The sequence below is a fragment of the Anarrhichthys ocellatus genome, unplaced genomic scaffold (genome assembly GCF_004355925.1).
Source record: "Anarrhichthys ocellatus isolate YVR2014 unplaced genomic scaffold, GSC_Weel_1.0 scaffold5, whole genome shotgun sequence".
Classification (NCBI taxonomy): domain Eukaryota; kingdom Metazoa; phylum Chordata; class Actinopteri; order Perciformes; family Anarhichadidae; genus Anarrhichthys; species Anarrhichthys ocellatus.
Genome location: NW_022280035.1, coordinates 333,202 through 347,679, shown reverse-complemented (window position 1 = coordinate 347,679; position 14,478 = coordinate 333,202). Strand labels below are relative to the sequence as shown.

The window sequence follows — 14,478 nt, the reverse complement described above, 5'->3', positions numbered from 1 at the left end:
CACATCCCTGGGACCATATTTCATCCCGCACCCCCAATCCCCAAACAGATTTATTTACAGGCTCTCTTCCTGTACACATATATAGCCCCCCCCCCTTTAACACATGCACACACGCTGCTGCATACACATGTGTACACGCTATAAACAGCAGACGTGTTCCACCACAGACCTTAAACAAATGTACCAACACACTTGTTTATCTCGCCGGTTGCAATGCTCTCTGTGAGTTTCCAATAAGGATATTTAACAATATTGCTCTTCTGTTTAGGTGCACAGTCTCTTCATGATGGGGCTATAACTGCTCTCATTTATTCCACAAAGCAAGGCCTCTTCTCCAACCCCGAAAGAGAGACAACATACAGAAACAACAACTGGGAAAGATTTGCAATAAATCCCAAATGATTACTATAAATATGCCATCTTCATTTTTATTGTTAAATTCGACTCTAGAAAAGTAAAGTTTCACAAACACAAACCTCGTCACATACTTTGAGGCTTTGTCAAACCCACTTTCGTTAACACAGTCAACACGTGGTTAACGTTGTGAATTCAAACAAAAACACTTATGAATAACACCACGGTAGGGCTTCAAACAAGTACGTCAATTCTAAGTAAAGGGTAAACAACGTTACATAAGTACGGATAGCATGACACAAACAATGATTTCATAATAACTCTGGTCTCCTGGTTTAAAGTCCTGTTTTTGTTTGACCCTCCGTCCCCATGTGGTTTTAATTTAGGTCTTTATACGACATCCTGAGCATCTTCTCTGAGGATCTAACAATGAAACCTGGAGGTTTACAGTAGCTGTGTTTCCATTCACATATTTTTATCTGCGTCTTGAAATATCACATTAGAAAATCTGTATGGAAATGACAAATTCAATAAAACTTCTTCAAATAAGGAAAAACTAGGTGTTTTTTGAGAGTTAAGGCAATAAATGGATTAAGTTCTGAAGTAGGAAACATTTAACTCACATGACTGATCAGCTATCTCTACAAATTCCCCTAAAATCTCTCTCTGGTAGAAGGTTAGATGGACAAGCTGACTTTGCTTTGTTTCTGGTTCCCAACCTCTACTTCTTCTTCTATTCTGTTTACTGTTGGAGTGTCCACCAGGGGGCGACTCCTCTGGTTGTATAGCAGTCTATGAGAAAATGACTCTACTTCTCTCTTGATTTATTACCTCAGTAAACATTGTAAACATGAGTTTATGGTCTCAATCTCTAGTTTCAAGTCTTCTTCAATACAGCATGATGTTCATTTAGTACATTATGGTCCATTTAGAGTCAAACACACCATAAAGCAGGGGATGCTTTAGGGCGGGGCTACACGGTGATTGACAGGTCTCTACCAGAGACGTATACGTCGTCTCTACTTTCCAAATATGGTAACTTCTGTTCATCGGATGCTAAAAAGCCAAGATGGCGACGGCGAAATCGCCAAACTCAAGGCTTCATATCGACAGTCCACAAACCAATGGGTGACATCACGTTGACTACGGCCACTTCTGATGTGCAGCGCGGCAGCATTGCTTTTTAAGTGGGAGCAGAGTGAACCGGCCTGCTATGCTTATTATTATTATCATCATTATTATTATTAATCATGCTTATTTGAGAGTCCACCAATACAGCCTGACCAAAGTATCAGAGTCTACGCCGGGAGTCATTGACTTTTCCATGATAGCTTCCTAAATGTCATCATCAGTGTGACTTCTATCACGTCCGTCAGTGTCTCTGCATCTTGAGACGCTTGTAGCTGCACATCATCAGACTTAAAGCGCACTAACAAACACACGCTGTGAGCTAGCGCAGGCATTTGTTTCATCCTTACATCCAGTTTATTTCTTAAACGAGTTGCTGTCAGAGGGAGAGTTTCCCCGAGAAAAAAAACAAAAGAGAGACAGAGAGAGAGAGAGAGAGGGGGAGAGAGATGGAAATGGAAGATTAAGAGAAATGACGAGAGAACGGACAAAGAGGAAGGGTGCAAAACAAAGAGTATAAGACCCAATCGGAAACCATCCCTCACTCCCCCTTTCTCCAAGAGGGAACCCAGAGCCTCAGTCTCTTAATAAAGGGGGGGTGGATGTGGTGAAATGCCAGGCACTCTGCTTAGAAATGAATAACCTGGGGATATGTGTGTGTGCGTGTGCGTGTGTGTGTGTGTGTGTGCGTGTGTGTGTGTGTGTGTGTGTGTGCGCGCAGGAACGAGGAGGATGTTAGGGGTTCCACGGCCCTGGGTCTCTCCCTATCTTTGTGAGTAATGATTCAGACTGCCAGTGTGGTGTGTCGCCTCATCTATAACCATTTACACACACACACACACACACACAGAGAAGATTAATCAGACAGGAAGCAGGGCAGGTGGATGGACACGGCAGCAGGCCGGGTTCATCCATTCAGTCCTAAAACAGACAAGCTGTAAACACATGGCGGGGGGGGGGGTTTAGGTGAAAGCAGAGACACTGACCGAACGGCAGCCTCGCTGACAGCTTCACTAACACAACACACATATTTTCACACATACAGTTTCTTTCACTGCTGCCACACACACTTCACCGCGGTAGAATACACCAGAGACGACCTGGGAGCATGAAGCAGTAACGATAAAGACACATCTGAAATATATAACGTACATATTTAAGTTTTAACACAGGTCAAAGGTTGATTTTATCGTATTCTACTTGGGTCACCAAATGAATGATTATTGTTATAAGAATTATTTAACGTTTATATCTGCAGTACACGTTTGAGCCACATGAGGGAGCCTGAAATGTTTGTGTTGTCGTGATAATTTATTAGCCCAGTATCAAAGCAGGTCGTGAAATAGTCACGGAATGCAGTCTATTGGTTATCGTGTACATAGGGGTTTTTTTTTTTCGAGTCGCTGAGGAGCAAAAAAATGCAGATAGAAAAACATTGAGGATCCTTTTTTCCTGGTGGACACACAGATGAAATGCATCCACATGACTAAGCAACAATCAGAACACGTGACGTAGTATTTAGTATCTAAAAAAAACCACTCATGGTGTGCAGAAGGGGAGGTGGATGGGTCCAACAAACACAGGACTTTCAACCTCGAGACCGGTGTTCGACACCAACATTCAGTTTTCCGAACCCTGATAACTGTTGGATGTGTAGCCTACAGCGCCAACTTCTGACCAAACTACGCTATTTACGAATTTATTCCAGGTGGCATCTTCTGGTTTTGCAGAGTGAAGTTTCTTAAAGCTGCATTCTCTCTAGTGTCCACCAGGGGGCGACTCCTCTGGTTGTATAGAAGTCTATGAGAAAATGACTCTACTTCTCTCTTGATTTATTACCTCATTAAACATTGTAAACATGAGTTTATGGTCTCAATCTCTAGTTTCAAGTCTTCTTCAATACAGCATGATGTTCATGTAGTACATTATGGTCCATTTAGAGTCAAACAGACCATAAAGCAGGGGATGCTTTAGTCGTTAAAGGAAATTAAAAGAAAGAAATAGTCTGTTAACTCCACCTAACTGCATTTATTTGGTCTTGTTTAACATGCAGATATAAAATGGCCACAAATTAGCTCTTCTCATGATTTATAGATAAGGGCAGTTGTGAATTAGGTCGCGATGGTTTGTCATTATTTAAAAGGTGGGTCTCCAGAACAACTGTTTGTGAAACACTGGTCTGGACTAATCTCTAACAGTCCAGATTTTCATTTTGTTAAAAGGAAGCAAATGTCTCTTGTTCACATTCTTTCAAGTCTGTCTCAAAACATTACTCACATGCCGCCGTAAATCATTCCGCCCGTCCACACTGGCTGGAAAGATATTCCTCTCTAACATACTTCCAATTCAAGTGATGGGAGAAAAAATACACAGCCCTCTTTTTATAGCAACAATATATTAGCTCAGCTTAATCTTAAATGAGGCGTTAATTGGTCAAAGCAAGTGGGTGTTTTACAAAGTCGATGTGTTTTGCAGTACGATGTGACCCCTTTTTGTTTCCCCAGACAGCGTTTCTGCCACAGAGGGACAGTAGAACAAACTAGAACGAGTGGAACCTTGAAGATTTACACTTGTTTTAGTTTGAAGCCTCATATTATCTTCACCTGAACTTTTCAAGTGATTTTTTGCACTGAGTGAGGTCTGTAGATTTTTGTCATCTATCACTTAACACAATTTCAATAATTGTGTTCGGAGTGGTTGTCTTCACGGCCACTGTGGAGAGGAGAAGCAATTACAGCGACCAACCAGAATTGTTTAAAGCACAGAAATAGAACTAGAGCAGGAGTAGAACAGACATTGAACTGTTTCGGTACAAAAGAAAATGGCGATAGATGTTAGTTATGGTGATGACATGCGTCAGTTGGGCCGTGAAGTGTTGTCGCAGCGGGCGGCAGTGAGGCGAAGGCACCATTAGACCCAGTGTTACTTCTGGCCACCAGCCTGCTGTTTGGCTCATTTTCTGTAACCAGTGTAGCATCAAAGCATGGTGGAATTATCAAGCTAGCTAGCTAGCAAGCTGTACCCTAGCTGGCTTGCTAATCCCACCATGCTTTAATGCTACACTGGTTACAGAAAGGGAGCCCAACAAAGTCGTCACTCATCTGTTGATAGCAGTGTTATTAAGAGTGTGTAAATGAGGCATTAAGTTGTTGAAGTTTACTCTTTTACTCTCATGATGTTTCTAATACACTGCTCGTTTTAATCGTTATTGCAAAACCTCTCCTCAGTGAGTCCGCTACTTGCTGCAAGTCGGTTTAGTTTATAAAGAAATTAGCACTCTACAACGCTAGAAATGGCAACGCTACACATAAAAATGGCCACCGCTCTGACCATCCTGCTACATTGATCTGAATGTGATGGCCTTGGTTTTGAGACACACTTGACAAAAAACCATGAACTTCTCCTTTAATGTTCACATCATAACATAAAATTGGTGTTAAAGGTTTTGCAAGAAACAGAGAATGTAGATTTAAAGACCAAACGGCTCCTCTTTTAAAATGTCAGTTCATTTTGTGTTCATAGTTTTAAAAAGGTAAACATGTCTGGGTGGGGGTGCGCTTCTGAAAAAAAAAAAAGAAACTCAGCCGGTAAGTAAAACAACCATTACATTACGTGATGTAAGTGAACACGAGTCCCTTCGTAAACAGCGTCTGCCCTGTGGGTTTAGAGTAGGTCGGGGTGTGGTCCAGTGGTCAGGGAAATGGCCGGATGACCTGAACTGTGCTGAGTCATGTCCCAGGTGAGGGATAGAGCTGCCTCCACTGCGGCTCCGGGACGTGCACTTAACCTGCAGTAATTACTGGAAACAAGGCTGAGAACATGGCAACATGGAAGTTGTGGAAGTGGCTCGAAGATTTGAAATTACTCCGATCCTCTTGAGGCACGCTGCGGGGAAGCCTGCCAGGATTGTATAATGCGGATTCTCGAGTTTCTTAACATCCTCTGGATTTATCAGGCAGGAGCAACTGAGATGTATATCCTTCTGTAATACAGAGATAGTTATTATATAAATACTTCAAAACCATTGTGGCATTCACACTCCAACGCTGACTGGGGTAACAGCGAAAAAGGGAGGAGAAGAGGAGCGAATAAAGCGAGGTGGAGGTAGAGAGGAGTAGTAGAAATAGGTTAAAGGAGAAAAAAAAAACAGAGGACAGAATGAGTGGATAAAAGAGGAAAAGCAGCAAAGAGAAAGAAGGAGAGAAGGACCCTGCGAATGAGACCCAAATGGCTGCTAAAAATCATTAATCTTGTGGGGATCTGTGTCAGCGAACGGCGGCGACACAAAGAGCTCTCGGAGCAGCACAGAGAGCAGCTCAGTGACCCGAACCCAATTGGCTGAGAAAGGCCCACCAGGCTTTAATAGACTTTTGCTGATCCAACACTTGTTTGCTGGGAGCCACAAAGAGGCGATTGCAGAAGGCTGACAGGGGCCTGCAGGCCCAGGGGCTCCCCTCCTGGCCCATGATAAATGACCCAGGGGTGGGCAGGGGCCAGGGCCAGAGAAGAGAGGGGTGAGAGAGAGCCAAGAGGCAAGGAGGTCACCGGGCGAGGAGAGGGTGGACAGAGGAGGAGAGAGGAGGAGTGAAAAAGGGGGGAGAGCGGAGAGTAGAGATGTTTGATGAAAGCGACGTCCTTTAAGTCCACGGTGAATGACAACGGGTCGAGAGATTGCGATGTGCAGGCGGCGTTGGGTTTGAAGCTTCCCGATCCTCCAGAACGGGAGCAAAAAACACAAGGAGAGAAAACAGGAGAATGGGTGACAGGAGGGGTGAGGAGCAAACCATAGAAATAAAGTAGGAGTGAAAGGAATCCCCATTCAAATGAACGTAGCAGGATGGTCAGAGCGGCGGCCATTTTTATGTGTTGCGACCGTTGACTTCTGTATGAACTAAAATACAACTACGGTTGTTTTACTTCCCGGCTGACTTTTTTTTCAGAAGCGCACACTGACACTGACACGATTATCCATTTGAAGTGTAGAAGCACATTTATTTTCTTTATACAGCAGTTTTTTAAAGAGACTTAAAGAGGAGTTGTTTGGTCTTTAAACGCACATTCTCTCTCTCTTCTCGCACAACCTTTTCCACTTAGTCATGATGAACATTAAAGTATAGGTTCACATTTTTAAACGTCTATCTTAAAACCAAAGAAATTGAATTGGAGTAGAAGGGACATTCACATTCAAACCGAGGTAGCAGGATATGTTCCATTTCAATTGCGACTGTTGTAGCGGGTTAACTTAAGCAAAAGCTAGCTCGGTAACTCCACCATGCTTTAATGCTACACCGGTTACAGGAAATGAGTCGGACAGCAGGTTTACAGTACAACAACTAACACCAATTGCCATTTGTCTTTTGTACTAGTCATATAACCGCGGAAAACAGTTCATTATACTATTCGTTGTACTATTATTCTATTTCTATGGAGTGAACAACTGAAAAGAGGAGAAGGCTCTGAGGCAGAGACAACCACTGAAGAAAAAAGTCTAAGTCTTAGCCGTAAAAATGCCCTTTACAGCACCCACCCACCTCCAGATCAATCATGCCCACATGCTCCTACACTGGCATGAATCTGAACTCAGGTCAGCTGGCAGTGCTCTCTGGTGTCTTATCATAAACATACATTACACACTTGACAGGAAAATAAAGAAAAGCCTTCTCAGATGTTACACTGAGGCCTATTAAAGCCTTCTCTTTACTCTGACATAAGTGATGTATATTTTCCAGAATATATATGATCTGGAAGTTTAATATAAACCAGAGATTTGTTCTTTCAACTCCATATGAAGATAATTAGAGAACGCCACAAACAACAAAGGATGCTCCTCCACACTGACATGTTAATGCCAGACGACGTTTCAGAGAGCCCACTGACTGTACAAAGCTAAATAACACAGTAAAGAAAAAGAATATGTCATGGGGCAACACGAGGGCGTATGGCAAGTACATTTTTACTAGAAGCAGGCGCTCCTCGAGAGTGGAAAATATCATAAACGTATTCAATACATCATGAGAATTGACTTACTTGCATGTTTCTTCAGAGGTACAGTAGCCGGTTATTGGCTTTCGAAAATACAGATGTAAATTGTGGTTATGACCAGAGAGTATGGGCTTTAATTACGCTATGCCTGCACTCTGATATTTGGTTTCTGTGGTGTCGCCTACATTCTGGCTGCACGGCCCCGGTTTATGATAAGACCTGCATGAGCCTCAGCCACTGGAAGGGAGCCAAACTATTGTATAGCATTGCAATTTACATTAATGAAATGACCGCAGCAAAAGGCAGATTTATAGTTCTTTTTTTTCTTCTTCTGGGATTAAGCCAGTACAGTGCTCACTGACATTTATTTGCTGTTATATTTACAGCATGTCAATCAGAGACATCTAATCTCAGAAAAGGCCTACAATTAAGCCTTGGCCTCAACATCATGTTCTTATATCATCTCTGCCTCTCTGTCATTTCTTTAAAAGAAAGAAAAAAAGAAGTTGGAGCTGTCTGCATGAGGTTAGAGGCAGGAAAGGAGACTGCATGTCACTGATGCTGCACATCAAACTATTAGCAGTGAGTAAACGCGCCACCAGAGGCGCCCTGTCACAAGAAATAAGGTGTAATTCCTCTGCAAACTCTGCTCAGCGGGTAAATGAGAGGGACTGCTGTGATAACACCGGTGAAGAATTACGACTGTCAGAAAGTAGGCCTATGCACGAGGCGGACTGATTTCTTTTTTTTTGTTTTTTAAAGATAAACAATTGATTTTCACTGTTAAATCGATACTTTTTCATATTAATGCCAGATGTTGGCACTCATCTCACCTCTTGTTGTTTTGTTTTCCCCCTGAAAGACTCGTCTGTTAATGATCCCTGATGGGGAAGTGATCTTTCTTCCGCGGCCTGTTTACACAGACGACATGTCTTAATAATACATGTTGTCACAGAGTTAATCGATCAGTCTGGAGAGAACAAGAACACCAGAGGAGTTGTAAGACGGAAGAGATTAGATCAGAGAGGCAAACGATGAAAAAATAATAATAATAGAATTTTAGAAAATCGTCTCTTTGGCATTTTCTTTTCGTCATTAAAACAAGTCCATTAATGGAAACACACGTGTGATTCGTGGTGGAGAGACAGGTACAGTTAAAGCATGTTTAATACGTTGTAGCTGTAGAATTCCGGTACATAATTGAACATGAATCTGCGCAAGGGCAATTTAAATTATGGCAAATTGACAATTGTGATGTTTCATTCATCAGATAATATGCAACATAAACCAGGTGAGCTGAACATAGAGAGAGATGCAGCATTGTTTTAGTTCATCAAGTGAAACCTCACTTATGATTCAGTTTCAAATCAGCAGTTGTTGCGTCACGATTGCTGTTGGGGGTAAAACTTTTGGACATCGCCGCATGCACGAGCTCTGCGCGTCTCTCTCTCTCTCTCTCATCGCTCCCTCCGTGCGTCAAAAATAGCTCATCAAAAGCGGCACCTCCGAAATAGCACCGTCTCTCTCCATCTCCGCACCCTGCCTGACACGGGGGCCTTCCATCCCGGCTCTACCTTCCGCAGTTAGTTCTGCAACATTTGTCCAGGAAGGGTCGGGGAGGGGGGGGGGCGTTAGGGTCCATCATTACGCACGCGAATAACGAGCGAATAAAACCTCACAGTCACAATAATAATAAAAAAGGTATTCTTATAGTCGATGCATCCTTCCATGTAGACTAGGTTGGAGCTCATACAGATCCGATCCCCCCCTGGGCCTCCGGACAGCACGTGCACGCGTGTAGGTCCTGGAGCAGAATACAGATCCGGGTTTGTGGAGGAGAATCGTGGCTCTCTTACGGGCCTCCTGCGTGGAAGCAGCGGGGCCCTGTTGCAGGTGTGAGATGTTGAGCTGTTGGGAAAGCAACTGCAGCCGCCGCAGCCTGCACGCGCCAACTGTTAAACATGTCGTTTAAAAAAAAAAGGTGATTTTTATTTCTTGTTATTCATTCCTTTAAAATCCGTAGGATGGGACTCTCATTAGAGGGGCGAATAAGCAAGCATCGACACTTTTTATTTTCTCTCTCTGCCCGCTGTCCATAAGCACGCGGATCACTTAATAGATCATTAACCACCGATATGCTGCTGACATGGACGCTTTTTTTTTTTTTTTTTTACATCTCGCCTCTCCATTACAGCCCGTTATTACCGGAGGGGGAGAGCCGCCGGCAGGCCTGCCTGGATCTATTAGACGGTGGACTCGGGCTATATTAGAGAGCGTTACGACCTAATGGGGGCTGCCGGCGGGTCGGCCTCGCTAGGAAGAGGTTTTTTAGAGCAGCTCGGCGCGGCACGGCACGGCTCGGCACGACTCGCTCAGGGCGCTTTTGAAGTTGGAGCAGAGAATTGAGAAGCTCGCCTGCAGTTAAAGGGGAATAAAAAGAGGATGAACGCTACCTGCACGAGGAAATAAAAGACTTTAGTTTGTATTGGAGTGCATCAGTGTGAGCTGATGTATCCAGATGTCTAAATAGGCTTTCGATTTAAAAAGAGGTTCAGGATAAATAACGTCTGACTCGATAAAAGCTTTAAAAAATTATCACACGAGGAACAAATATATCCAGAGTCGCTTTAAAGTGCACTTTAATTATCAAAAAAAGTCAATTATTATTATGTCATTTAGTTCCAAAATAGTGTCTGTTTGCGTTTAGAATCGTATAATATTAATAATAATCTTAAAATAACGAGAACCATCATTATGATACTATTAATATTAATAAACGATGACAAATAGGTAAGTGATATTCGTTTCTCATGATATTCTTTTTAGAAAATCTCTTTAAAATGTGTAAATACTCTGTAATCATTTGATTTAATATATTTGTAGCTTTATTTTATTTTTATTTTCATATGTGTATAAAGTCAGACTTTTCATCTAAGCTGGAATATCAATTTAATATATTCCCCAAACTGCAACTTGAAATGTGTTAAAATAAAAAACAATCTTAACTAAAGCACGTTCGGATATTATGAGTTATGATTTATGAGTGGATTTGCAGTTCATCACGGGCGCACAGCTCGAGCTGATTAAGAACGGAAGCCAAACAAACGAGCCCTTCATTATCGGATCGTCATCTTTGGCAGCCTCCTCTCACGCGCAGCAGCCTGATCAATACGCTCCGGTCGCGGCTGTACTCAGCCGTGGATATGAGGAGGAAACCAAATGATAATCCCATCGATCCTTCAGATTGACTCATTTACACGCACTTTCTTCCTCTCTTTTTTTGCAGGACATTTGCCTAATTTTTTATTTTTCTTACTTCTTGCAATTAAAATACAAATCAAATCATTGAGACACATCCTGGAGGATCTGATCCTGTTGTGTTTTTCCCTCCCACCTGTTAGACAGCGAGGTGACTGGACACGTGACGCTCTGTGTTTATGAGACTCAATCGACGGATTAATTGTTGTTCGTCATAATTGCAGGATGTGACCTTTAAAACGGGCAATAAGCGCTGAGGAGATAATACAAATACAAAAAATAAAAGGTAATGTATGTGAGCAGCTCCATCGGTTCGCGTGTTGTCCACGCAGGGGCAGCCTTGAGCCGGTTTTCTGGCTGAATCCAACAGGCCGTCCGAGCCGAGAGGAGCCCGATGTGTAACAAAGTCAACTTGATATCTTCAGAAAACACGCACTTAACCCACAATGATTAAAACACAGGGTTATAGAACTACACAGCCTAAATGATGCAACACATGTATGAAGTGCAGTGCAGAGGTCACCATATATATCCATCACAGAGCTCCAAGTCGGACTGCAGGACAAGTGTGTTTATATGACTGCATCCTCCACCATGCAGGTTGTTATGTTTATTATGTAGAAAAATGACAACAACAGTAAATGAAAAGCTGGAAGAGAGCGGAGTAACAGGATAAAGTCACGTGGTCCTTGTTGGCGAGAAAAAGATCACGATTCAACGTTTCAACTGTGTGAGAGAAATTGGCGACCTACAAAACATCACCTCGACCTTTGTATCGGCTGCAGAGTGCAGCCTCACGTGCGTGTGATTGGTTGCTTTGTGAAATTTGAAGCGAACTTATAAAAAGGCACTGCAACATAAAGCAGGTGCAGAAACAAAAGAGTCATTTAATAAGTCAAATAAATCATGTTTTTTAAAAGGCGAATGGTATTGTTGCAACATTAGGAATGCACGTGCACTGTATCTGTTTCTTTCGGTGTTTTTTCTGGACAATGCTGTAAGTGAAGATGGTTTCCATATATTTTATATAAACTGAAGTAATAATATTATACATTTTGTTAAATTACTAGGTTTTCTAAGGGAGTCTTGTGCCATAGAAGCTTTCCGTTGAGTTTACAGCATGTAGTGAGCGGCGCGTGCTACAGCGGAGTGGTGTCCGTGGAGTGGAGGCATCTCTCTCTCTCTCTCTCTCTCTCTCTCTCTCTCTCTCTCTCTCTCTCTCTCTCTCTCTCTCACCTTCTGCTTTTAGGGAAGTCGGGTCAGCTGACTGTCTGTAGCTGTCAGGACCGTGCCGTGAGCCCCTCCTCTCCCCCTCCCTCCCTCCTCCTCCTCCTCTCTTCCAGCGCAGCGTCCACCGCTCCCATTGGAGAGCCGCGCGTTCAGGATCCAGCCCTTCCAGCGCGACGTCACGGCGCGCTATAAGCATAAAGCGCCGACTGGCTCCGAGCGCAGTCTGCTGGATACCACGGAGTGGAGAGAGAGCGCGAGAGAGAGGCGAGCCTTTTTGAATCTCTGCGGTGCAGAGCTGGAAAAGCAGCTTCTCAGCGGAAAAAAATAAGAATTCAGACGCCCTATTTTACTCCGCTTTATTCGCTTTCTGTTATTCTCCTGGAGAAAAAAAAACGGACTTATAACCCGAAGAAGTCGCGACGAGGACTGGTGCCCGTTTCAGCGAACAGACGTGGTATTGCTTTTATTATTATTATTTATCTTGTTGTTTTTGTGTGTGCGCGTGTGTGTGAATACACACTTCTACTGAAGGGACTGAGTTTTTTTTACTTTTGCACTGAGAGTCTTTTTGCTTCCTACCTCCGGCCTGGTCTCTCTGCCAGATTATCCCAGCAGAAGTAGGCTACATGACGCAAAACCCGTGTGCAGAGCTTTAGAGCGAAAGTTTTCCTCCACTACTTTTTTTTTTTTCATTTTTCCTTTTCTCTTTTTTCCTCCACCGATCTCACGGTGTTTCATGCTACAGCAAGTCTGCGCACAGCGGTGGAGGAGCCCAAAGAACTATTGCATGAAACAAGAGAGGAGAGAGAGTCACCAGTCGGTTTTCGCAACGCTCGCGGGCACCTCCGCGCATCTGCAGAAGAGCCGCGGCGGCAGCATGAGCGCGGAGATGAGCATTGGCCCGGAGCTACCCAGCAGCCCTCTGGCTCTGGAATACGTCAACGATTTTGACCTGATGAAGTTCGACGTGAAGAAGGAAGGCCTGGCCGGGCTGGAGCGCAACGGGGTGCGCCAGTGTAACCGACTCCAGACGCAGGGCTCCGTGTCGTCCACCCCGATCAGCACGCCCTGCAGCTCGGTGCCATCCTCGCCCAGCTTCAGCCCCACGGAGCAGAAGAGCCACCTGGAGGAGCTGTACTGGATGCCGAACGGCGGGTACCACCAGCAGATAGACCCGCAGACGCTGAGCCTGACCCCGGAGGACGCGGTGGAGGCCCTGATCGGAGCCACGGCTCACGGCCACCCTCCGCCTCCGCACGTCCAGCAGCAGCTGCAGCAGCAAGGCACCTTCGAGGGCTACAGGGGGGCCCCGCACCACCAGCACAGCCACCACGGCCACGGCCAACAGCACCATCACCCGTACGCGGGGGGCATCCCGCACCACGGCGACGAGCTGTCCGGGCACCCGGGCGGACACAGCCACCCGCACAGCCAGCACCAGCACCACCACCACCACAGCCAGGACCCCGACAGCCCGTCCCCGATGTCCCCGGACTCCCACCAGTCGCTGCATCACCACCGCCATCACCACCACCATCTGGGCCAGTCGGCGGGGCACCACGGCTCCGGGGGCGGACTCAACGTGGAGGACCGCTTCTCCGACGACCAGCTGGTGTCCATGTCGGTGCGGGAGCTCAACAGACACCTGCGGGGCTTCACCAAGGACGAGGTCATCCGCCTCAAGCAGAAGCGCCGGACCCTGAAGAACCGGGGCTACGCGCAGTCCTGCCGGTACAAGCGGGTGCAGCAGAAGCACGTGCTGGAGAACGAGAAGACGCAGCTGGTCGACCAGGTGGAGCACCTGAAGGCGGAGATCAGCCGGCTGGCGCGCGAGAGGGACGCCTACAAACTCAAGTGTGAGAAACTGACGGGGTCGGGGCCCAACAACGGGTTCCGCGAGGCCGGCTCCACCAGTGACAACCCCTCATCTCCAGAGTTCTTCATGTGAGTCAGTCCTCGCAAACAACCCACCCCCCCCCCACCCCCACCTTTCCTTTCTCCACAAATGACTGAACAAAACGATAATAATCCAGAGCTCCCATACTGTTTATGATTATACTAATAATAACAATTATATTCATATTAGAAGAATAATCCATCAGATAGTATTCTCATATATAATCACCTCTCCATCCACGTGTCAACTGAGATACAAAGAGCAACGTAGATCAGTCGCAGCATCTTTGTAGATTAGTTGCTTGTAGTGAAGAGACTTTTTTTCCTCCTCTTCCTCATCAAAGAGGAGGAAGAGGATCGGCTGATGAACTGTTTTTTTTAATTTTTCTCCATTTTGAGGCTACAGCTTTGAGATGACCTGTACGTAGTGATGGCGCCGAGGCCGTTGTCTTGTAATTTTTTTATTTGTTTTTGCTCTCCAAGATGATGACATTGTTATGACACAACGAGCAGGCCGGGGCTCGCGACCCACATGCGACAAGTGGGCGCGTAAAAATCTGAGAAAATCTCCAAGACTCCACTTTATGCAAATTTTAACTTCTGTGTACTAACATGTCACGAGGAGGGGGA

At 44.9% G+C, this 14,478-nt stretch overlaps 1 protein-coding gene across 1 annotated transcript; it reads left to right on the top strand.

Moving 5' to 3' along the window:
- Window positions 1–12,087: 12,087 nt before the first annotated feature.
- On the top strand, window positions 12,088–14,472 carry mafba (MAF bZIP transcription factor Ba). The gene has a single exon (XM_031845312.1). The coding sequence runs from the start codon at window positions 12,689–12,691 to the stop codon at window positions 13,898–13,900; it is 1,212 nt and encodes a 403-aa protein (XP_031701172.1). The 5' UTR covers window positions 12,088–12,688; the 3' UTR covers window positions 13,901–14,472.
- Window positions 14,473–14,478: the final 6 nt, after the last annotated feature.

What these genes read in the sequence shown, in the direction of transcription:
- mafba (XM_031845312.1), top strand. Translation starts at nt 12,689, where the DNA reads ATGCTACAGCAAGTCTGCGCACAGCGGTGGAGGAGCCCAAAGAACTAT.